At 45.4% G+C, this 26,353-nt stretch overlaps 1 protein-coding gene across 5 annotated transcripts in view; it reads right to left on the bottom strand.

The window, feature by feature from the left end:
* LOC119955959 (syntaxin-binding protein 1) overlaps nt 1-26,353 on the bottom strand; it is a 134,543-nt gene that overhangs the window by 33,206 nt on the left and 74,984 nt on the right. For all 5 annotated transcript variants that reach the window (XM_038782635.1, XM_038782636.1, XM_038782638.1 and 2 more), the window contains exons 2-9: nt 23,259-23,308; nt 17,251-17,332; nt 16,148-16,224; nt 14,531-14,609; nt 12,550-12,653; nt 8,711-8,859; nt 6,505-6,589; nt 1,738-1,868 (exon numbers count right to left, since the gene is read on the bottom strand). In XM_038782635.1, the coding sequence (XP_038638563.1) occupies nt 1,738-1,868; nt 6,505-6,589; nt 8,711-8,859; nt 12,550-12,653; nt 14,531-14,609; nt 16,148-16,224; nt 17,251-17,332; nt 23,259-23,308 (757 nt within the window). The remainder of the gene's footprint in view (nt 1-1,737; nt 1,869-6,504; nt 6,590-8,710; nt 8,860-12,549; nt 12,654-14,530; nt 14,610-16,147; nt 16,225-17,250; nt 17,333-23,258; nt 23,309-26,353) is intronic.

Below are 26,353 nucleotides of genomic sequence, written 5' to 3'. Positions count from 1 at the left end.
ATAGATGAGGGGTTCTGGATATGGCGGAGAGCAGGGATTGAGAGGATGGAGGATATGTTTGTAGAGGTGAGCTTTCTGAGTATGAGGGCGTTGGAGAAGAAGTTTGGTGCGGCGAGGGGAAATAAATTCAGGTATCTGCAGGTGCGGGACTTCCTATGTAAACAGGTGTCAACCTTCCCGCTCCTAACGCTCAGGGAGATTCAGGACAGGGTAGTTTCCTGAGGGTAAGTAGGAGAAGGGAGCGTCTCGGACATTTACAAAGAAGAGACGCAGACCAAGGAGCTGAAGCGCAAGTGGGAGGAGGAGCTGGGAGGAGAGATAGAGAATGGTCTATGGGCGGACGCGTTGAGTAGAGTCAATGTGTCCGCGACATATGCCAGGCTCAGCCTGATACAATTTAAGATCGTTCACCGGGCTCACATGACAGTGGCCCGGATGAGCAGATTCTTTGAGGTGGGAGACAGGTGTGCAAAATGTGCGGGAGGACCAGCGAACCATGTCCACATGTTCTGGGCATGTCCGAAGCTTAGGTGATTTTGGCAGGGGTTTGCAGATGTCATGTCCATGGTGTTAAAAACAAGGGTGGCGCTGAGTCCAGTGGTGGCGATTTTCAGGGTGTAGGAAGACCCGGGAATCCAGGAGGAGAAAGAGGCAGACGTTCTGGCCTTTGCTTCCCTGGAAGCCCGGAGACAGATACTATTAGCTTGGAGGGACTCAAAGCCCCTAAAGTCGGAGACCTGGCTATCGGACATGGCTAGCTTTCTCTGTTTGGAGAAAATCAAGTTCGCCTTGAGAGGGTCACTGTTAGGGTTCGCCCGGAGATGGCAACCGTTCGTCAATTTCTTCACGGAAAATTAATGGTCAGCAGAAGGGGGAGGGGGTTAGTTTAGCTTAGAGTAGGGGGTTAATAAAGGGAGAGTTACGGCTTTTGCAATATGTTTATAGTTTCATGTACATTGTTTATTGTGTTATTGTTATAATACCAAAAAATACCTCAATAAAATGTTTATTAAAAAAGACACTCTTATATAAAATGGGTTTGGATAGTATCAACCGAATTCTAGATGGATGTGGATCCAAAGGACTAAACCAACTGAAATTTGGTGATCTCACCAAAGATGTGCAGGTTAGGTGGATTGGCCATGCTAAATTGCCCTTAGTGTCAAAAAAGGTTGGTTGGGGTTACTGGGTTATGGGGATAAGGTGGAGGTGTGGGCTTAGGTAGGTGCTCTTTCCAAGGGCCGGTGCAGACTCGATGGGCCGAATGGCCTGCATCTGCACTGTAAATTCTATGATCTATAATCTAAGACAATTTGGAGATATTCAATCTGTAAAATGGAGGTTGACCTTTGGCTAAGATCTCCTTTGAAGGAAAGTGAGAAAGTTTTAGCCTGTATTAGGCCTGTGCTGCACACCTGACACTGGGCACTAAATGTTGAACTGAGATTTCGAAGAACTACCATCTTGATGAGCATAAATAAGTACCTTTCACCAACTGAGTCTCAAAATAAAAAATTCAATCCTTCTGTGGTGTGGAGGGTCTCATTCTCCTTAGCCAAGGAAAATACAACCTGGTCTAAGTCAAACATAAAGAAGAAAGAACAAAGAAAAGTACAGCACAGGTAACATGTAGAGGTAACCATTACCCCGCCCTTGGGGTCATTTTTCTGAAGATAATTGAATGCTCTGGTGTGAACAATGATAAGATAAAAAAGTAGAAAATAAGGAGCTTCTCACTTGTAAACATCATTTTCAACAGGCAGCAAGTCAAAGGTCATGGCCTGGAAGGTCAATTCATGGAGTACAGGAGATGCTGGGTCAAATCCACGGTCCACTATCAAGAGCTGTGAGCGGGCTTTGTCTGGGCCCTGAAATCAGAGATTTCAATCTTAAGAATGAGACACAAGCTAGATAACCACAACCTCATTGCACCTTATACAATAATGATACATGCTATTAACTTAAAACACATCTTGGAAAAATAGTCCTTCATTCAATATTTATTGGCATGCTATCACTGCTCATCCAATAAATATTGAACATGGAAGGCTTATTTTCTGTCCCTACTCTATTTGGATCAGTCACGTGCTCGGAAGCAACCCGACTGAAAGAACAGACATTAGGCCAAGCTACAGAGCTCCCGCAATCCCAAATGTTGGGAATATTATTGGATGCCTTACCCACCAGTTTTCCCTCTTCCTCTCTGCGGAGATGGTAGCTAAACTAGTGACCTGACTGAGATTAAGAAAGTTACATGTTTGCAATTGAGTGTGTAAACATGAATCCTGCTGTTGTGTGTATTGGTACCTCAGTAAGCAGGCACTGACATAATGGGCCCTGACGTAGAGTGACAGTTAGACTCTGATTGCTACTCCTCTCCTTCTTTCTTACCTGAAATTTTTTCCCATCTTATCTCATCTGACGTTCTGACTCAGGCCAGTAACAATCTGGCCCATGCAGCTCGTCCCAAGACCTAACATCGAATGTCAGTTCAGTCGGATGTAAGGAGGGCATGTCCCCTGTTTTCACAGCACTAGCTGTGTTTTTAATCCTTCTCTGTCTTTCTGGGTAACTATTGATGTAAGGCAGTCCGAACCATCCGGAGTTTATGATTTAAATTGCACTCTTGGACATTTCCCAGTGGAGGGCAATTGCCCAGGGCACGTATACACTTCCCAGGCATTTTCCATACAAACCTCACCTGTAAATGCTGGGATCCAAACGCAATTTGGGGGTACCTGCCCCAGATACACTGCCCTGGAGCTCAGAGGTTACAGCCCAATAACCACACAGTCTCAGAGCTTACTGCTTTATAGCAGCTGTCGTGCAAAGTGTCGCACATTACCAATTAATACATGCATAAACCCCAGATGGGTCTAACTTCCACAGAACTGTATTACTGTTTCCTTGTTACTATGCCTTTAACAAATCCCAATTCTGAAATAACACTAATTTTTGAAAGATTTTATGGGCGCCATGATAGCACAGTGGTTAGCACTGTTACTTCACAGCGCCAGAGTCCCAGGTTCGATTCCTGGCTTGGATCACTGTCTGTGCGGAGTCTGCACGTTCTCCGCGTGTCTGCATGGGTTTCCTCCGGGTGCCCCGGTTTCCTCCCACAAGTCCCGAAAGGCGTGCTGTTAGGTAGTTTGGACATTCTGAATTGTCCCTATGTATACCCGAACATGCGCCGGAGTGTGGCGACTAGGGGATTTTCACAGTAACTTCAGTGCAGTGTTAATGAAAGCCTGCTTGTGACAATAATGAAGATTATTATTAAGACCTACTGAACAACAACAGTAACTGCAGTATAATTTCTAAACTGCTATTTAATGTCTTCTGCAATGGAGACAAAAAGTAAAGAACCAAGCTTTACTATAGTGCACGTCATGTCAATGCTTTAACATTTTATCCAGTAACTTCAGCCTATTTGTTATCAATAACCTGTACAATTTGACATTAATTTCAAAAATAAACTCAATTCTCTAGCTTAAGAATGAAATGAAATGAAAATCGCTTATTGTCACGAGTAGGCTTCAATGAAGTTACTGTGAAAACCCCCTAGTCGCCACATTCCGGCGCCTGTTCGGGGAGGCTGGTACGGGAATTGAACCGTGCTGCTGGCCTGCCTTGGTCTGCTTTAAAAGCCAGCAATTTAGCCCAGTGTGCTAAACCAGCCCTTCTTGGACTCTTACTGCCAATGATTGTTCCCCTATCACTAGGTTAGGTGGATCGGCCATGCTAAATTGCCCCTTAGTGTCAGAAAACGGTTACGGGGATAGGGTGGGGCTCTTTCGGAGGGTCGATGGGCCAAATGGCACGGTCAGGATTCTATTCAATGTGATTCATTGTTAAGTCAAAATGGTCAAGTACTTCACAGTAAATTATCACCCTTCAATGTAGAACATTATCTATTCTATCAAGTAAATAAGCACTAAAAATATAAGCAGGACATGCAAATCATTGATAGAGAAGGTTATGCCCTTGTAAAGCTATGTTAAGGCAAATGGTTCTGATGAGATTTGCTTATCTCTGCAATGAGCTCTTCCACAGTTTCTGAGGCGCTGATTTTCCTCTGTGGCATGGAGCTCACCTTTTGCATCTTTTGTGGATTTATAGATCAGTGTGTACTTGAGAAAGTGCGTGGGAATGAAGTTTGTCAGCGAGAAACAAAACTTCAACTATCGATCATTTTAAGCAAGTTCAGAGACGTCCTGTGAAGTTAAACTATTCCAAAAGATCCAAGCCTCCTGCCAATTTCATACAGTGTTGCTGGAAGCGCCATTTACAGTCCTTCAAGTGTTATTACTCATAACTCTAACATTAGTGAAAAGTGCAGAGCAACAATTACTGAACCGATTTAGGTTCTAAAATAAATTAATAACTTGACACATTCAAAAGTGAATTGTATAAATATTTGAAGGGATGGGAAAATGAGGAAGGAGCAGGGAAATTAATTGAATAGTTCCATCAACCAGTAGACACAATGGCTGACTGGCAGCATTCAGTGCTGGACTGTCTATAATTCTGTGGCACTTCTTAACAAGCCAAAGCATGCAGTTCAAGTAAGAGCAAAACTCATGAGTAAACCATCAATATGAAAAGGCTTTGGGTGGCATTCTCCGTTGCGCCAGCAGCACACCCATTCCTACGGGTTTCTCGCCAGCGTGGGGTGGTCACATTGGTTAACAGAGAATCCCGCTGTTGGCAAGGGCGTGCCGCTGAGGAAGACGTGGCTGGCAGACTGGACGATCCCGCACTTTAAGTTACTACCAAAGCAATATACAAACATTAAAGACTGGAATTTGTTTAATTCAGCGGGGTGGACCATCCCTAGGACCAAGTGACTTGCCAGGCCATTTGAGAGTCAACCACATTGCTGTGAGTCTGGAGTCACATGTAGGTCCGACCAGGTAAGGGCAGCAGATTAAAGAACATTAGTGAATTAGATGGGGGCTTTTGTAAGAAATGGCTTTGCGGTCACCAATGTGCTTTCAATTCCAGATTTTGTATTGAATTCAAAGTTCAGTATCTGCCACAGCAGGATTTCAACCCAGACTCCCCAGAACATTATGTTGGGTCTCCAAATTACTGGCCCAGTGAAAAATACCGCCATGCCACTGTCTCCCCCTCATGTGCCTTGGGAAGATGTGAAAGGGGATTTTGCATCGAATTTTGCCTTACCTGGTTTGCACTAAAGCAGAAAAAAGTTTAGTTTTCACTGAATGAAATCGTTCTCAAGTAACATTCTATTTAAATATATAACAATTTTTAAGTTGACTAGATTGGAAATAACAAATCAAGAAAGGAAAATGAAACTGAATGAGTAAAAACATTTTCTCATTTTGACTGAATGGCAGCCAGCATCCCAGTGTCACCATGGGCGAGATTCTCCCAAAACGGGAGAAATCGTAAAGCTACCGTAAAACCCGGGCGGGTTTTACGGCAGCGCGCCCCTTCCCGACGGGGGACCGATTCTGGTCCCCGGTCGGGGCTAGCAGCCCGACGCCGTAGGCACCGGCAAGACGGGCTTAACGAAAATCGTTAAGCCCGCTTACCGGAGTTAGCGCCGGCTGACGCGTCATATGACGTCAGCCGCGCATGCGCAGTTTGGAAGACTCCAACCCGCGCATGCGCGGGTGACGTCATCGCGTTTTTGCGCGAAACCCGCGCATGCGCGGGCCGGGTTGCCCCTCAGCCGCCCCGCGAATGGATACTGCGGGGCGGCGGAAGGACAAGTAGTGCGCGGGCATCGGGCCCGCTGCCCGCGATCGGTGCCCACCGATCGCGGGCCCATGGCACCCTTGGCACGGCCGTGGTACTGCCGTGCCAATCGGTGCCATGGTTATAAAAAGCGAGTTGGTGACGCCGTTTTTACGAACGGCAAGACCAGGTGTGTTTGCCGTTCGTGAAAACGGCGGAAAGGGCTGGGACTTCGGCCCATCTAACAGCTGTGAATCGCTGCCGGCCGTAAAAAAACGGCGGCAGCGATTCGGGTCGGGACTTCGGCGGGGGGGTGGGAGAATAGCGGGAGGGCGGGAAAAATGTCGGGAAGGCCCTCCCGCTATTCTCCCACCCGTCGTGGGGGGCGGAGAATTTCGCCCCATGTACCTGTGGAAGAGGTGTATTCTCACCATATATTAATAATAATCTTTATTAGGTGTCACAAGTAGGCATACATTAACACTGCAATGAAGTTACTGTGAAAATACCCTAGTCGACACACTCCAGCGCCACTTCAGGTACACTGAGGGAGAATTCAAAATGTCCAAACTACCTAACAGCACATCATTCAGGACTTGTGGGAGGAAACAGGTGCACCCGGAGGAAACCCACGCAGCCACAGGGAGAACACGCAGACTCCGCACAGATAGTGATCCAAGCCGGGAATCGAACCCGTGTCGCTGACGCTGTGAAGGAACAGTGCTAACCACTGTGCTACCGTGATCCACTGGATGCGATAGGTTGGGTATTAAAGCAGAACCATTGTTATGAAACACTTACTTCGCCCATAGTTGGATCATCAGCTTTATATGCATCGAGTTTATCTTGGACCAGCTGTGCAAGCATGGCATTTTCTTTATAATCCCTGAAATGTAAAAGCAGTATATTACTGAAAAAATACCAACACAGTTAGGGACAGGTTTTCAACAACTCTCAGACTTTTCCTGTTTGAAGAATGACCCAGCCATAGAACATTAAAGTAGAAGTGCTGCAATTTTACTAACATTTAACTAAATAGTCAATCCCATACTGACTGTGCCTCTTTTTTGAGCAACAACATTTCTTCAAACTTTGACACAAATTTGATTTGATTTTACAGTCTAGAACCCACATTGCACAGCTTTGCACGACAGAAACTAGAATCAGGAATGTAATGGCGTGCGGCAGCCCATATGGTTTTTTCCAATTGAGGGGCAATCTAGTGTGGGCAATCCACTGCCCTGCACATTTTTGAGTCGTGGTGGTGAGACCCACACAGACACGGGGAGAATGTGCAAACTCCACATGGGCAGTGACCCGGGGGCGGGATCGAACCCCGGTCCTCGGCACCGTGAGGCGTCAGCCCATATTTAAAGAAAAAGTCAAAACAGCATGCTGGGCACACTGACGTCTCTGGCTGCATTTCTGACTCTCACTCCCCTTGCCTGAAACTCTGCTCCAAGAACTCCAACTTGTGCAATCTCCCACACCTTCTGGATACACCGACTTTGTGTGATAGTGTGAAACTCATGATAGTGAATTGGCAGCCAGTTTTAGATCTCTCCCCATTTATATTCCATTGATGTCAATGGGAATGTAATTGTGTCAGACGAGCCTTTCAAACCAGCTTGATCCTGGTTGAATCTCTGATATGCGCTGAACTCCAGCAAGGTTATTGTGCGTCGTGACAAATGGCTGTGGTGTCTTTTGCCGGGGAGGAGGAGGGGGTTTGTTTTGCCAATCTCAGAATATTATAATTTTACAAGTGTCAGGAACCTTAAGTCACCTGCTTAAACACAAGTTGGTGATGTCCAGCTGGATTGCCTTTCAGTCTGATAAAGGTCATAGTTTGTTTGTAAAAAAAATATAAAATTGTGTTAATTTTTAAAAGCTATTGATATTGTCATCCAATCCTCTTACTATGCTTTCCTGAGGAAAGACAATAGAAGACAAATAGGATCCAAAATTTCATGCCCGACGTTATCACGTTATGTCAGTAAAATTCTTTTTCTGCTGGTACTGTGCAGCACACCATTCCTTAGCCTCCAGAGCAGCTAATAAGCATGAATTAGATCCATGCCAATGGCTTTTTCCAACCCTCCAATTAAACAACACATTTGTGTGTGCGCATGTGTGTGTGCGCAAACATGTGCATGTGAATGCGTTCATGTGTGTGCATAAACTTGTACGTGTGAACATGTGCATTTGTGCGCGTGCATGTGCTTTTGTGAATGTATGCATGTGTTGGCATATGAACTCGTGTGTGTGTGCATGAGGATGTGTGTGTGAGAGAATGTGGAGTGTGAGTGTGCATGCAAATGTGCGTGCGTGAATGTGCATGTGTGAGTGAGCGTGTGTAAGCTCTCTTTAGGTCTTTTTCACAATGAGTAAATTGGGACCTATCCTATAAATTTTCTACCCTTGACAGTGTTTGTAGTTCCTCATACTATTGAATGCGGTAACTTTCCACAACGCAAATTATGATTTAACTTCAGTGGATCACGGTACATCATATTGACTTGCAGCGAATTGCAGCACTGGTTACGCAACCCAGATATTTTGCAACGGTTCCATGCACGGTGATCTACACTTTCCAAGTGATTGACACATCCTTATGACAGAAAAAAGTGGAGAAAAAGAGAACACAATATAGGCTACTAAGCCTGCTCCTTCTATTTATTCATATCATGACTCTACCCTAACTAATGTCTTGATGGGACTGGCTGCCTAAATATTCACTGATATGAAAAGCTAGCCAAGCGAATCTCGAGAATATTTACCCATTCCCCTGTCTCCTTTATTCAACTATGGTCTACTGCCCTCCGGAAACAACATTCCATCATCCCATCCCTCCATTTCCAGCACCACGGGGTATTTTATATCCAAGGTGGGTCCCTTTTCCAATACTATTCAGCGATCATAACAATCAAACGGTACTACCCTCACCGCGGGGAGCAGCAGCCTTTTAGGAAAAAGGATGGGTGCATATTTTAAAATGTGCTCTCACCCCCTGTATCTGACTGCAGGATACTCTTTCAGTGTGGCGCAGAGGGTTGCAATCTGCTCTGCTAATCGTTCCATGAGAGGATTTCGCAACTGTGTCTTGTGGGGGCTGTAAAAGCTCTGGAATGCATCTGGTACATCCAACGAGTAAACCTGAAACACAGAGAATAGTCGTTCCATTCCTTTTAGAGACGCATGTCTTATAGATCAGGATACAATGGTGCTCGTTCATTCATGAAGAGTGGTCTGGTCTACTCTCGTGTCAGGACTATGTCAGGGCAGACCACTGGCTATTATGTGCATGGCACTGCACAAGCGGTCTGGCTTGGAGAAAGCTGCGCACCTTGGTGTTCCTGTACGCTGGCGATCACCTATCGACGTGATAATCTGAAAAATGCCAACACAACCTAAGCATGCGCGTTTAAGTCTGTCCCCTGAATGAACTGTTCATCCATGCCCTCTCCAATGCACTTTATATGTGAAATTCAGTCAACTGACTTGACCCAAGGGTTTTTTTTTTTAAACTGACCATTTTATTTCTGTACTGTGTTTAGTTATGAACCTAAATAATTACAGGGCCAACTCATGCGGACGTAAGCCACTGTATAAAGAATGAAAAAGACTGGAGCGTGCCGAATGCCATCTGTTCGTGATCACGTGACAGGTTCCTCAGTCGAACTGGACGAACCTGCTGTTTGACAGATGGGCTGCGCAATCCTTGGTGCCTGGCTCTCATTGGTCATTGGGCTGTAATCACTGATGTTTGCTGCAACTAACCGCCACTGAGGCAGTCAGCAGAGTGAGACAACCTTGCACTAAATTACACTTGACAAGGATTGCGAAAACAACTCAGCCGGGTTTAGGAGCATTAAGAGATTGAAATGAATCCACTAAATGCAGTGAGGCGGGTACTGCAAGTTCGCTTTTCAAACGCTCCTGCCACATTGAGGTATGAGATGATACCCACAAGAAAGTGGATGTTGCCAAAAGGCAATGCAGGATCCAGTGTATAAAGCGTACGTAGAATCATTCATATTTATTGCTAAACTCGGGCTCGCATGAATCCAAAAGCTGATGCATAATCATTAATAATTCTTCATCAAACTTTATTCAACACCTCTTGCAGCTTTCAGCACGGTAGGTTTTCTCTTTTGGGACCTGGAATTAAAGGGGTTGATATATTCACTCCAGAGACTGGGATGTTGAGTATCTTCAAATTGGGTTGGCTCCATTTGGAAAGGGGCCTACTGCCGGGTGTCCAAAGTGTCAGCCTGTTTCAGGTGATGTGGGGATCTTTTAAACATGGAAATGGAGGTTTTATGCTGTTCGAGATCGGAACTTGTCAGTGCCTGCACGGCACACACTCCAAGCAGTTCAATGGGTGATGGTGCCAATCAGGATCACCAAGAGTAAGTACTGAGTTATTTTTGCAGGCCGTGGAGGAGCAGGAGGGAACATCTCAGGCCCACAAAAATCATCATATTTTGAGGAGACGGGGGGCGTAGAGGGGGGGGGGGGGTTCTTTGGCAACTAAATGTGCAACTGATCAGAATGAGCCACCGGTTGGACACCTAAAAGGAGAGATGTAATAGAGGTAGTGAGAAATATGACGGGTTTTTATAGGGCAAGTAGGGAGAAATTGTTTCCTCTGTCAGGGTTGGCAACAAGAGTCTACAGATTTAAAGTAACTGGCAAAATAACTAGAGAGAAAATAAGGATAATTTCTTCCCACCGAGGGTTGAGATGTGAAACACACAACTGGAAGTGTGGTGGAATCAAAATCCGTAGTAACTTTAAAAAGGCAATTTGACATTTTTTTTATTCGATCATGAGATGAGGGCATCAAAAGAGGAAACTTACTGTGCTGAAAGCACTTACTGCCCATCCTTGAGGGCAATTAAGGGTCAATCACATTGGATCTGGAGTCACATGTAGACCAGACCAGGTAAGGACAAGATATTTCCTTTCCTCAAGGACATTAAAAACACCCATCTGGTTCAGTAATGACAATCAACAATAGTTTCATGGTCATCATTAAACTTTTAATCCCATATTTTTATTGAAATCAAATTTCACTATCTGCCGTGGTGGGATTTGAACCGAGGTTCCCAGATTATTATGCTGGGTCTCTGGATTACTAGACCAGCAACAATACAACTACACCACCGCCTCGCCATGTCCCTGGACACAGTTGCTAGCTTACAGAGGGAAAAGCTGGAGTGTGGGACTAAATTGGACAGTTCTGTCAAATAGCTGGTACAGGCAGCGTGAGTCGAATAGCCTCCATCTGCGTTATCAGATTTTACGACTTTGTGATGCTATAAACACAATGAATGTTAAAAATAAGGAGATTTCATGGGTGGCGCAATGGTTAGCACTGCTGCCTCATGGCACCGAGGTCCCAGGTTTGATCCCGACCTTGGGTTACTGTCTGCGTGGAGTTTGCACATTCTTCCCGTGTCTGCATGGATCTCACCCCCACAACCCAAAGATGTGCAGGGTAGGTGGATTGGCCATGCTAAAATGCTCCTTAATTGGAAAAAAAATTTCGACAGTCTGAATTTATTTTTTAAAGATATAAAACAAAAGGGGATTTCAAATATCAAAAGGATGCCAGGAATCAACGATACAAAGCAATATAGAGGGAGGTTTTGGGTGTTTAAAACAAATCCCCCCAAAATTGTGCAGTGGGGAACAGAGGGAGGGAACAACGAGAAAGAGTTGTGAGGTGAGCCACAAAACATTCACTTCAATTTTTAGAGTTACTCTATTTGGTACACGAAAGCCCTAATTTGTACTTTAGGACCTTGCCATTGGTGAGAATTCACATGCTGGGAATACTTTGTAAGGTAGTACTTGATCCCTTTGATGTGGAGATGCTGGCGTTGGACTGGGGTGAGCACAATAAGAAGTCTTCCAACACCAGGTTAAAGTCCAACAGGTTTGTTTCAAACACTAGCTTTCGGAGCACTGCTCCTTCCTCAGGTGAACCTGAGGAAGGAGCTGTGCTCCGAAAGCTAGTGTTTGAAACAAACCTGTTGGACTTTAACCTGGTGCTGTAAGACTTCTTACGTTGATCCCTTTGGTCAGGTACTTTCACATAGATAGATGCCTGGCAGCGATATTACACCAATCAAACATCAGCTATGTGGCAATGAATAACTGTCTCCTTTTCCTGCCCTCCTCCATCACATATCGTACTCTCGCTCTAGCATGGAAAGTCAAACCATTCCAAATACAAGGCGGCAAATTCTCTGCCTCCCCAGCCGCGTGTTTCTCAATGGCGTGCCGTCAGTTTCTCAATGGCCCGCAGCGGGATTCTCCGTTCCCACCACCGGTCAATGGGATTTTCCATGGTGGCCACCTCATGCCGCCAGGAAACCCACGGGCTGGGGTACGCTGCCAGCGGAACGGAGAATCCGGCTGGCGGAGAATTCACCCCAAGGTAACTGAGGTGAATCACAATCCTAGTAATTCACACTGTGTTATATTGTATGTGTTGTGTCTATGTAAGCTCGGTATACGAGCAGTTGCGCGGCTCTGCCCATAGGGGGAGATGAGGAGTTTGTACTGGGCTCCACCCTTGGCTCAACCCATGGTTCCGCCCATGGCTCTTCCCACTAACCGGAAGTATAAAGATCTGCAGTTGTGAGCCTGCTGCCCGTTCATCTCGTCGCAGGCAGGCTTAGTTGTAAGACTATTAAAACCACTGTTCACTTCCAACCACGTGTCTTGTAAATTGATGGTCACATCAGTAACTGACAAAAGTTCTCGTATTTAACACTGAAAAATTCCCCCAGCCACCTTTACCTCCCCTTGTGACTGGTGAATAAAATGTCTTACCTGTGATTCATATGGAAGAAAGGCAATGTTGATTTCAGTTAGGGTTTTGATAACCTTTGATGTACGAGACTTTACCAGCTCATTAAACAATGGATCTGCACAAGCTGTGAAACATGAAGGCGACAGTTTTTACTCCTCTCTTAAACAGCAAGGTCAATGGCACAAACACCGCAATAAGTATAAATACAAGCAGCAGACAAGTGACACTCTGGGTATTTGTACTCAACCTTTTATTTGCTTTGAAAGTGAAAATCGCTTATTATCACAATTAGGCTTCAAATGAAGTTACTGTGAAAAGCCCCTCGTCGTCACATTCCGGCACCTGTTCGGGGAGGCTGGTACAGGAATTGAGCTGTGCTGCTGGCCTGCCTTGGTCTGCTTTAAAAGCCAGCTATTTAGCCCAGTGTGCTAACCCAGCCCCTTAAGCTTTGTCTCCACTTTTACAATTTCTCTTGTATTTCCCACAGGGACTTCCAATTCTTCCAATTTGAGACTAAGTGCAGTGGCAGGAGCCTCCTGTGGCGCTTTTCCCGCGGGCCTGAATGCTAGGAACCCGTGCCACATTCTAGGCTTAGGACCTTATTAATTATGCACAGAAGAATTTGTCTGATTCGTCTGCCTGCTGTCAGAGGGCGGGTTCAAAGGCCCTGGTGCCATATTAAGTACCATATTAAGTTTGAATGTGCACTCCAAACACTCTCTCCAGCCCACATGTCTTCACAGACTGTGCAGGATGCCAACAACCCAAAGGAAAAAGGCTAGTAGCCTCAAGAATAAGTCTGTTCCTTGATCCAATCACCTTCCCCCCTTAGCCCATCACCTGTGAGGCACCCCTGCTGCACTTGGACCTCTACCCACCCTGGGGTTTTAGTGTACCCCCTTCCAGTAAACAATAAAAATAAAGACCCTCTTTATGAGCCTTTCATGCAACCTTGTTGGGGTCCAACTTCCCTCCCCCAGTCTTCCCTCTGCCTTTCATTGTCTGTCTTCTTCACCCTGCCCCTTACCCATCTGTGTGATATCGCGAGCCCTCACCCTTCCGCCTCCCTTGCAAAGCCCTTTTCCAAATTCCCCCCTTGTCTGCATCAGGCTACACAGCAGGCAGCCATTTTAATGCACATTTATGAGATATAAATGGCAATCATGCCACCAGCCAGTGGGGAAATCAGCCACCATTAACCCTCCATTGGAGATTTACAATGCGATTTTACACTGGTGGGATTCAGATTTTTTGACTCTGACCCCGCTCACCACCATACCTGCAGCGGGTCAGAAGGGAGAAATCTGCTTTGGGATTCTAACAAAAAAAAGGAATACAATACGTTCTATCAGGTGCAACCTGTCCCTTCAAAAGAAAAATCACATGACTGAACTAAGGGCTGGTTTAGCACACGGCTAAATCGCTGGCTTTGAAAGCAGACCAAGGCAGACCAGCAGCACAGTTCAATTCCCGTACCAGCCTCCCTGAACAGGTGCCGGAATGTGGCGACGGGGTTTTTCATAGTAACTTCATTTGAAGCCTACTTGTGACAATAAGCGATTTTCATTTTCATAAAGTGGGATATCATTTTGAAACGATCACTTGCTTGGTCCATTTGTTAAAAATTCAAAAGTCTTGCTAATGGTCAAATCACTGCTCCCAGTAACTGTGAAATAAATACTTTATGCTACCATCTGTGAATCATGACCATTATTATGCAACAAAATTATAACAGCAGCCTAACATCAGTGATATTTTAGGTCTAGTTGTAATCAGGCATTAAGGCTGAGTCAATCTCCCATGACGTTGCACCAGGAAGCTGTTCTTCATGCAGGTATTCAGCGCGATAGGCTGAGGTAACCAGTAATTTGAAATACAAGGCCCCAGTTTCTCTTAAGACGCTAGAGTCTTATAACTAACTTCAATGTTGACACTATCACCCGCAAAACTCCAAATGGGCATAAGTGGAACACATATCCCTTCGATCATCTGTATACTTACAGTCTGTGAAGAAAACGTGGGCCGCTCTGTACTTAGAAGAGGGAGCGTCCTTAAAATCATTGATCAGTGCACGCACAGACTGGAAAGATAAAATCTCAATGACATAATGTTCACTTTCAACAGGAAGAACTACATTTCAACCAAAAACAATTCTTTAACTAAATAGCTATTGCACTGCTTTTGCTGATCATTCCAATAAGCCGATTATTTTTACATGTGTACAGTTAGGAAAAGTTAGATTAGTGATACAGTTGTGTTGCTGGTCACTTCTTGTCAAAGTGTGAGGTGGTTTTCAAACAGTGCTGCGGTTTATTCGGCCTGTTGATAGAATATTTTTTTTTGACAATTGTTTTGATCGATTGAAGGGAGACAATCTGAATCCCAGGCAAAAGATGAATCAACAAATAAGAGTACATCTGATACATTTCTCAAATCAGGTGTAAGTGTTAAACCAGCGGGTATCAGGATTTCCCATGAATAACCTTAATGTCGGCTTGGGTTCGACAAATTGAATTTTCAATGGTAAGGGAGATTTTGAAATTTCTCATTCCGTAGAACACTTGCAAGTCCCATTTAACCATGTTTTCTAGTGTTTCCAAATTACAACTTCAACAAAAGGGAACTCTGTGATCTACTTCATCCTCTGTAGCATCACCTGTTTCCACTACTCCGGAAACCATCACATAAGTAATGCATTGTCAGTGTGGCCTAACACCATCAGTACAATGGTACAAGTACTGGGTGTTTGTCACATGATCGTTTTTCTCCAAAAGTTTGTCTGTGTTTGACCATGAATGGCTTGTAAACACAACCCGCATTTCCACTTCCTCTGGCACCTTCTATGTGACAGTTCAGTACTTGGGCACCGTTCAGTGTAAGCACGATGTGGAGATGCTGGCGTTGGACTGGGGTGAGCACAGTAAGAAGTCTTAAAACACCAGGTTAAAGTCCAACATGTTTGTTTCAAACACGAGCTTTCGGAGCACTGCTCCTTCCTCAGGTGAATGAAGAGGTATGTTCCAGAAACATATAAGACAAAGTCAAAGATGCCAAGCAATGCTTAGAATGCGAGCATTCCAAATGCTCCATTATTATTCCAAATTCCCCGAGGAGGAGGTCAGTGTGGTTTTTTGCTGTGGCGTGTTGGAACTGTTCATCGATGAGTCAAGCGCCATATCCCGTTCGTACAAGGGCATCTTTCAGCGTCTGTAGATGTCTGTTATGCTCCTCCAGATATCTCCTCTAGCGTAACAGATGCCACACAACCCTGCCATGGCAATCTCTGCAAGACGTGCCAGATCATCGACATGGATACCACCATTACATGTGAGAACACCACCCATCAGGTACATACTCGTGCGACTCGGCCAACGTTGTCTACCTGAATGATTCACCTGAGGAAGGAGCAGTCTCCGAAAGCTCGTGTTTGAAACAAATATGTTGGACATTAACCTGGTATTGTAAGACTTCTTACAGTGTTAGCACTGACATTGGTTGGCAAGTGGTACCTCGCCAAGAAATCTTCGCATGTCAAAGTAAATGCTGCAAATTTCAAAATCAGTGTTTGTGTGTACTTTTTTTAAAAAACCTGTGAGATTGGTTAATGCTCTAACTTACTTCTTCAGAGGGCGTGATGAGATACACGGCTTCCAAACTGGGGAGTGGCTCTCTCCTTTGTGTTATGTCCTCCACAACTTCAAGCAGCGTCATGAAATGGAACAAAGCGAAGTTCAAGTGAACAAAGGTTAGCCACAGCTGTAAAAGCAGCTGGCCCCATCACACTGCCCACAACCACCCCCTACACCCCATCTCTCACCCCTCTCTCCCACCGCATCCCCCCCACCACCCACCCACCCCCACCCAAAACCACACCCCACCCTCCCCACCACCCATCCTAGCCCCTCCACTAGGGTTATGTGCAGGGTAGGTGGATTGGCCATGCTAAATTGCCCCATAATTGGAAAAAAAAGCAACCATTTTCAAGGTGGCGGGCAGGCCAGGACTGCAGGCGGGTACGGGGACAGATGTTTTAGCCTTCGCCTCGCTGATTGCCCAGAGGCAGGTCATGTTGGAGCGAAGGTCAGCTTCTCCGCCCTGTGCCTCGGCTTTGGCGGCGGGGTTTCTACTGGAATTTTTGACTCTCGAGAAGGTGAAGATTGAGCTGAGGGGGTTGAAGGACAGGTTCTACAATTCATGGGGAATGTTTATCATGCACTTTCAAGAATTGGTTACCAGCGAACATTAGAGGGGGGGAGGGGGGTAGTTGGGGTTATTGTTGTTCTTGAGTACACTGTTTACTGAATGATTGTTAATTTTCTATTTTACTTGGAATGTACGGATGACGGTTTGGTCTGTATATTGAATGGGGTGATGTTTTTCTTTTCTTGTTTATTTGATGAAAATGTAGAAAATGAGGATAATTTTAAAAAGTTTAATTGGAAAAATAGAATTGGGCATTGTAATTTCTTTTTTAATGACTTGTTGCTTTCTTATTTCTTTGCTTGTTGCTAAGTTTTTAAATAAAACTGTACTCTGAACCTCGCAGGACAGTTGCGAACTTTTAAGAAGGATGGCTTGCATCCGTGACAGGGGTTTTCAAAACCATTTTTGAGGCAAAGCTCAACTTTGCTCAGAAGTTTCAAAACATATCTTCATTGAAGGCGACTGCAAAAAACTCTGATTGTGAAGCCGAGGATGTCAATAATAACAGGAACACTCACTTGTGATGCCCTCTGTCATAATATCAGTCATCTTGCAACAGGATGACAGCATCCGCATGCTGAGCTGATCCACCACCAGCACCTAATAAAATACACAAAGACAATCGCCAGGTCAGGAAAAGCAGTGCTGCACCTCATAGAAAGGTTCTGCCCTCTATATTAATGATTGAGCTGTTTTACAGCTGAGTTGGTTCTGTCGTTTTTGATGAAATGTTCGACGTACAGGTGGATATCGCAATTTGCTTCATGAATGTGTCATGATATGCAGAAATGCTGATAATGATATACAGACAGGCACAGACAGGCAGCTAATGAAACAGTGAACAGGACATGACCAATGAGCAGCCAGGACACTCAGGGGTGGTATCTCACTATAAAAGGCACGACGCACTCACATTCCGCCTCTTTCCACTGATGAACATCTACAGAGTGAGTCAGGGTGTATGTACAGTATCACACCTCCAGCACGTGGCTAAGAGCTAGTCTGGTTCAGTCAGACAGAGTAACCACACTTAGGTTAGCAGAGAGTCGAACTCACAGAGAACTGTGCTAACTGTGCTGCTGGTTCAATAAATCAGATTGAACTAACTTCAAGGTCTGGAGTATCTTTTGGTTAAAGCTGCATCCAGTTGCAGCCTGTGTTATCCCAGAGTACATAACACGACAGAATGAAGACCTCACCTTCACACGTAGCAAAGAGAATTGAGAATTTCTTATTCACAGGTGGAACACTTTGCACCATGCGTATGTGGCAGGTGGGCCTTTGGTGAATTTCCTCTCACCATACAATGGTCAGCAGCAAACAAGCAAATGCCTCACTCTCTGTGAAGTGCAGCTCTCAGAATCAGACTTATTTCTCACACCCATTTACAAAAAAGCTCACTATCTTTTTAAGTACAGCAGCTGTGACAAATTTTGAATTTGTTTCTCTTCATGCATTTTATTGACATCCACCACAAATGATAACTCCAACTCCGTTTTATAAGACGTCTCCTTTGCACTTTGAAACCCAGTCCAGGTTCATGTGGCGAGGTCTCTTTTTCCTCACCCCATTTCACATGGCAAACTATTGCTTACGTCCATGTGGGAAATGTAACTTTCCAAACTCTTCCCTTTCTCAAGTTATTTGAATAACTTGAATTGTTGAACAGATAAGTGACGTAAATAGGCTGCTCTTGTGCCCAGATAAAAAGTGAGGACTTCTCTCTTGAATTCCTTCAGGATCCCAAATTGGGTCAGAATGGCGTCCAGACATTGGGCGGAATTTCCTCACCCGCCCCCAGACAGAATCGTGGTGAGTGGGGACATTTAATTTTTGCGGGAGGCAGAAAATCTGTTTCCCAATGGTAGGATAAACTGTTGGAATTGTATTCTCCTGACCCACGAGGCGGATTAAATGCAGGTTAAGTTTTCCAACAAACAATGTTGGGAACCCCATTTGCATACATTAGCCTCTCCGTGTACTCATTAAAAGGCCACCTCAGCAGAATTAACTTCACCCTCCAAAGCACATTCTCCGCCAGAGAGAATTTAGAAAGTATAGTCTTACGGATGTACATAAGTGGCATACAGCTGGCAAGCTTCATGTCTTCCATAACTTTAAGGTCAGTAGATGTTTCTTTCACCTTTTTGGATACCGTGCACAACTTCACTCATAGCAGCACCAGTAGCAAAAGCAGGACCATGGCTGGACCCGGGAGGCAGGTGAAGCGGGGAAGGGCGGGGGGCGGGGGTCGGGGGGGGGGGGGGGGGGGGGGCGGTAAAGAGTGCCTTGAGGGCGAGGCTGATGCTGCCAATAGTGGGGTTCTGGGGGTAAACGCATGTTCCAGGTCAGAGAGGCAGAGAGGGGGGTGGGATGCAGTAGAGTGGGAGGTCCAGTATGAGAGTTTGGTAGGTGAAGGTCTCATGGGTGGAGGCAAAATATGGAGACCAAATAGACAGGTGGCTCAGACAAGGTAAGAGGGCAGGGCCAGGGTGGGTAATGGGATGGTGATGGATGTAGACTCCGAGAGGAGGGAAGGTGTGTGGAGATGGAGGTCCAAGGTAACAGAGGGAAGTTCACAGGTAACAGAGGGAAGATGAATGGTGTAATTGGGTGGGTGGAGGGTGGCGGGATGGGGAGTGGGGGGGCGGGGGTTGCTGGTAGAAGATGGTTGACTAAGTCTAGAAGGTGACATGCACCATTTTACAATCTGACTGAACCATGCAGCTAGTCACTCAGTCACTCAGTGAGATCCCTCAAAGTGGGAGGACAATCTTTTTGGTGGGTGGAGTTCAAGATCAGCATAAGTGGCCAATTAAAGGGACATCCAAATAATGATGAGACAACTGGATGTTCTCCTCTCCGTGGTGAAGCCCACACAGCAGTAGGATTGTTCCTGACTCATGGGTCTCATAACATATTGAGACCCCAGCAAATTATGGAGCTACTGCTTGCCATTGGCTGAAGGATGAGGGAGGGGAATGAAAGGAGGGATGGATGGATGGAGGGAGGGAGAGGGAGTGAGGGATGGATGGATGGATGGAGGGATGGGCGGATGGACGGATGGATGGATGGATCCAAGGGGCCAGGCTACGGAACAGCAGCCAACTCACAACCCCCAACCTCCATCCTCCCAGATGAATGGACATGGCTGTCCATGTAGTTAGCCTTTCCATGCTGCCACGGCAATAGTATTTCTACAGTCTGGAGGATCATGAACGCAAACAGGATAGTGTTAGTGGGAGGCTTCTTGCGGATGGCTCACATCACCCTGCTCAGCAATATCTCCATGCACAGTCATGTATGAATGGGAGTAGCACCTCCTCTGACCCTCCATGATGACCTTCACCTGGAAGGGGTGGGTGGGAATGCCATCTCTTGACAGAGACTAAGTGAAGGGCTTAGCACTTGTCCGCTGCCTTTCAGATGGAGGGAAACCTGTTAAGAGCATGCCCACTAAATATATCACTTCAATTCGTTCACGCATCCACTGAGGCGTCGCTAATGCAGGCCGCAGGCTACCCAGCCATTTTAATGGCTTCCATCCAGATGAGGAGGGGGGGTGGCACATTGATTGGTCAGCACAGGTGCAGGAGAGCAAAGGTCAGAGCAGCAAGAGGCAGTAGAATGTGGACCACTGCAATGGCACGCATTGGCCTGGCCATGGGTGTACCGCCAGCGGTGCTTTTATCAAGAGATGAGCAAAAGGCAATGTGGTTGTTCACATCTGTCAGCTTTGCCAGTATGAACTGCAGCCGCCAGGACTCTGGAGGAGTAATGCAGAGCTCCTGAGCAGCATTGAATGAATGTCTGTCCAGGAGCCCTTTATAAATGGCTCCATGATGTAACAGCAGAGCAAGTGATTTCCTGTCTACCCTGCCACGAGACTCGCCAAGCTCCTCACAAATGCATAATTAATGAGCTGAACAGCAGAAGATCGCAGGTGTTCGGTCAGCTCAATCACGCTGTCCTTCCCGCACGGACTTCGACTCCAGAATGGAAGATTCCACCCATTGATCCACAGCCTCCGGCAAATTACGTCTTAACCAACAAATTAACAATCAAACTTCGCTTTGAAATCCCACTTGCCTCACTTTTGCAATTTTCTCGAGAGGAATTTTCTGAATTAATCTTCCAACCTGCAAGATCACCTCAGGGCAAAATGCCTGAGTTTCTCCATATAAATCAGACCCGAGCGAACAGCATTATTGATCCTCTCTTTCCTTTGTTCCTCAGTGACCAAATCTGGACAAGGTGTAGTCTATCCTGAGCACTGCACAATTTCACCATCATTTGCTCTGATATATAGTACATCCTTCTGTCTTGGATGATGTTTTATTTATTTTATTCATTGCGGCTCTCTAGAGCACAGCTGATTAAAATAAAACACCAAGGAATTATAAACATTAGAAATGAGTGTAACCATCAGCTCCCGATATTCTGAGCTGTGCTCCTACATATGCCAATTTCAATAAGAACAGATCAATTTCAACATCCAAGCCACGGTCATTGGACCCTCCCTATCCACAAAGCCATGTAATCCTTTGGAAAATCCTTACTAAAATTCCACGGCTAATTATGGGTTAAAGAGCATTATCATTTTATGTTATCTTTATTTTCTTCCCTCTCCACCACCCTGTCCCTCTACGTTGCGTGTGTGTGTGATATAAGTGAGGCGAGTTGGAAAGGGGTAATAGATAGTCAGCTACCTACTGAATGATATTTTTGTTAAATAATAAATTACTTGTGTTAAATTCACAAAACTGGTAACTGCAGTTTATTGGGCTCAGCCAAGGCCCTCAGGTATTTTAATATAACATCCAATTTCACTTGTGTTGTGACTCCAGGTCAAGTGGGGCTGGAATTAGGGCAGCATGGTGGCCTAGTGGTTAGCACAACCGCCTCACGGCACTGAGGTCCCAGGTTCGATCCCGGCTCTGGGTCACTGTCTGTGTGGAGTTTGCACATTCTCCCCGTGTCTGCGTGGGTTTCGCCCCCACAACCCAAAAATGTGCAGAGTAGGTGGATTGGCCACACTAAATTGCCCCTTAATTAGAAAAAATAATTGGGTAATCTAAATTTTAAAAAAAAAAAGTGGGGCTGGAATTGACCATGCACCATCCCAGGAGGGGCGGTGACAAAAGACAAAAGTCACATTTATACGGCACCTTTCTTAATGCCTCAAATCACTTTACAGCCAATTCAATACTTTTGAGTTAAAATTATTGGAATAATGTAGGCAACATTATCAAATGATGGGGCAGGCTTGAGGGGCTGAATTGCTTACTCCTGCTCAAAATATGTATGCTTGTATGTCATTCTGGATGGATGATATGAGTTTGGCGAGATGGCTTTTGTTATCCATAGTTATCTTGTGAATAGAGGGTGAAATCATGGCCGGAGTTCTGTGTATTTTGCTGCTAATGGAAGTCTGTGATTGTTTGGTGAATTAATTAGTGATTCCTGAAAGGGGGAAAAATATCATGCATGATTTAGGGAGAGAGTTAAAGCGGGTGGGGGGGGGGGGGGGGGAGAGTTGTAGGGGTGGGGAATTAGGAGCTCGGAAACAGGAGGAGCAATAACAGCCATGATTTCTCTCCCAGCCCTGGCAGCAGACGACCCTCCGCCACATATGGAGAGCACCAAGTAAACCCTGGCAGCCTCCCAGTGAGTTGCCGGGAAGGGAATATGCCCTACATGTCCACTCCATGGGCCAAAGAAGGGGTGCCCAGCAACAGCAATGGCTGCTTGTTCGGCAACTGCATCGCTGATGCCCCATGATTCCTCCAAACTTCGTCCATGATAGCTCTCGGGCCCCAACCTCCCAAAACGCAACTCACCTGTCCTCGGGTTTTTCAGAATCAACAACGGCAACAGCGAGTAATGCCACTGCTGAGACTACCACTAGCCTTCTGACTGAACTAGCAACCCTTAAATAGACAACAGCCTGATGGCGGCCTCTTAATTGCTCACGGATCGAAAAAAGCTGCCTCAGGTTTCACCCTCTGCTGAAAAGGTATAGTCTCCCCTTCAGCCTCATGGGTGGGACATCCAGGTCAGCAGCAACATTCATCCCCTTCTGCCACATAAGCTGCATTGAGCATCCCTGACATCTCCTGCTCTGTGCGGGTGATCATCGAGGGCGGGTCTACATCCCTATCAGCATTCATTACTGTTCTGCCTTGCTTCCCATTTTAAAAACTGGAATTAGATGAACATCCTTCCAATCCAACGGTCTCTCCAGCAAGTTGTGAAAGAAATAAACTAGTCTTGCAAGGAACGTAGGCAATCTTTTTCGGGACCGAGTTGGATGGCTATCAGCTGGGCTATATGATCTATTTTGATGTCCACTCATTCTATCGAAGGTGTTATCCTTAATCGATTCTAATATTTTCAATCCATGCTCAATGTAGCGATTATCCTGCCCAGCAACGTTCTTTATTAAATATCAAATATCGTCTCCCACTTGACTCCTTGACCCAAATCATCAGCACGGATTGACACCATGAAACGGAAAGATTCCTACCTTCCATTCTCCCTTCTTCTTCACCTTCTTGATGACATCATTCATAATCTCTGCAATCAGAAAGAAATGTCTATCAACTTTCAAAACAAACCAGGAGAAATGGAATGCAACCTTCCCACCTCAGCACAATCTGGATAATTGTGACTCTGTTTAAACAGGGATGGTGAGTGGGCAGCCCTTTTTCAGCTCTCCCGACTTTCATTTTCACTGAAGTGGCTGCAGGTAAACCTTCGGTTCTAGTTCAATGACGAGGCTTTTTTTTGGGGGCGGGGGGGGGGGGGTTTTACATCTGCCACAAAATGTAATCAGCTAGCCTGTGATATGTGTGTGGTAGATCCAATACTTTTATATATAACAGCTGGCCTTCCATGGGACTGCCCATGTGCTGGCACCTTTCATTCCAAAGAAAGCTCCAAAGTACTTAGCAACAGTCGATTACTTTTGAAGTGCGCAGCTGGCTCTTCCTCAACATTAATGATCAGAGCTTCTGAGTGGCGTGGTGTAACAACAGCAATGTCTCCCTCAATGTCAGCAAAACTAAGGAGCTGGTCATTGACTTCAGGAAGCGAAGTACCGTACACACCCCTCCCTGCATCAATGGGGCCGAGGTGGAGATGATTGACAGCTTCAAATTCCTAGGTAAGCACATCACCAACAATCTGTCCTGGTCCACCCACGTCAACGCTACAACCAAAAAAGCACAACAGCGCCTATACTTTCTCAGGAAACCAAGAAAATTTAGCAAGTCCACATTGACTCTTACCAATTTTTACAAATGCACCATAGAAAGCATCCCATCACAGTCTGGTATGGCAACAGCTCGGCCCAAGACTGTAAGAAACTACAGAGTTGTGAATGTAACCCAGTCCATCACATGAAACCGCCTCCCATCCATTGACTCTGTCTGCATCTCCCGCTGCCTTGGGAAAGTGGGCAGCATAATCAAAGACCCCTCCCATCTGAGTTATTCTCTTTATCAACCTCTTCCATCAGGCAGGAGATACAAAAGTCTGAGAAGATGCACTAACAGGTTAAAAAACAGCTTCTTCCTCATTGTCACCAGACTCCTGAATGACCCTCTTATGGACTGAACTGATCTTTTCACACATCTTCATTCCGTATGCTCACCCGATGCCGGTGTGTCTATGGATTTACATTGTGTATTAATGTATGTCCTATGTTTTTTCATGTATGAAACAATCTGTATGGACTGTATGCAGAACAATACTTTTCACTGTACCTTGGTACATGTGACAATAAATCAAATCAAATCAAAATCTCTTTCATCAGATGAATTTATTACTGTTTAAACCTTTTTAGATAGATCAGTGCTTTAATGGTTACATACTCTAGCTTTTCAACAAAGGACATGTATTGGTATAGACAGCACAGTGAGCACATCAGATTTAGGTTAATTATTTTTATATGTCAGACCACAGGTTAGGAGATGGTTACTTATTGTCACGAGTAGGCTTCAATGAAGTTACTGTGAAAAGCCCCTAGTCGCCACATTCCGGCGCCTGTCCGGGGAGGCTGGTACGGGAATCGAACCGCGCTGCTGGCCTGCTTGGTCTGCTTTAAAAGCCAGCGATTTAGCCTTGTGAGCTAAACCAGCCCCTGTGGACCCTGGAGAGTGTAATTCTTTCACTATTTTCAGGACACCAGTTAGAGAATCATAGGATTGCAGAGCACAGAAGGAGGCCATTCAGGCCATTTAGTCTGTGTCAGCTCGTTTAAAGAGGAATCCATTCCTCTCCATGCATTCCCCATATCCCTATAATCTGTTCCTTCTTTAACTATTTATCTTCCCATTTGAAGGCTATTATTGAAACATATCAGGCAACGCATTCTGAACCTTAACTGTTCATTGGATAAAGAAGCTTTTCCTCATAACATCTCTGATCCTTTTACCAATCACTTTATGCCCTCTTGTTGTCACCCCTTCAATCACTGGGATGTGGGGGCCGCTGGAAAGCCCAGCATTTAATGCTCATCCCTAATTGCCCTTAAACTGAGTGGCTTGCCAGACATTCCAGAGGGCAGAGGTAAGAGTCACACATTGATGTGGGTCTGGAATCACATGTAGGCAACACCACACGAGGACAGCAGATTTGCTTCATCAAGGACATTAGTGAGCCAAATATGTTTTTAATGAAAATTCATGCTTGTTTCATGGTCGCCATTACTGACACCAGCTTAATAATTCGAGATTTTTTTATTAATTGAGTTTAAGTTCCAACAGCTGCCATTAAGGGATTTGAGCCCATTTCCCTGAAGCCTCTGAATTATGTCTAATGCCATTAATACTATATCACCATCCCTTTCTTTTTTTAAATATAAATTTAGAGTATCCAATTCGTTTTTTCTTCCAATTAAGGGGCAATTTAGTGTGGCCAATCCACCTAACCGGCACATCTTTGGGTTGTGGGGGTGAGACCCACGCAGACACGGGGAGAATGTGCAAACTTCACACGGACAGTGACCTGGGGCTGAGATCGAACCTGGGACGTCGGCGCCGTGAGGCAGCAGTGCTAACCACTACTCCATCGAGCGGCTCCTCCACCATCTCTTTCTCAAAAGTATGCTCAGAAGCAACTGAAAAATCCATTTTTAATCCATGTACTAAAAACACACAAGACATAGTTCTACATTGTGGCACGTATGAATCTTAATGAGTTTTATTTTTAAATTCCATCTATTAAAATGATCCCAACTTTATGCTTCCTCCATTATCCAGAAGTCCATTCCATGTGTTTCATCAAAGAATTATTGAATCCCTACAGTGCAGAAGGAGGCCATTCGGCCCATTGACTCTGCACTGACCCTCCGAAAGAGCATCCCACCCTCGGCCCTTCTCCTCCTGTTATATTCCTGTAACCCCACCTAACCTTTGGACACTAAGGGGCAATTTAACATGGCCAATCTACCTAACGTGCACATATCTGGGCTGTGAGAGGAAACTGGACCACTCAAAGGAAAGCAAAGCAGACATGGAGAGAACGTACAAACCTCACACACACACGTCAGAATCAAACCCGGGTCCCTGGTGCTGCTAGGCAGCAGTGCTAACCACTGTACCACTGTCTATCGTGCTT

The sequence above is a fragment of the Scyliorhinus canicula genome, chromosome 21, assembly GCF_902713615.1.
Source record: "Scyliorhinus canicula chromosome 21, sScyCan1.1, whole genome shotgun sequence".
In the NCBI taxonomy this organism is placed as follows: Eukaryota; Metazoa; Chordata; class Chondrichthyes; order Carcharhiniformes; family Scyliorhinidae; genus Scyliorhinus; species Scyliorhinus canicula.
This window is presented reverse-complemented; position numbering and strand designations above follow the sequence as displayed.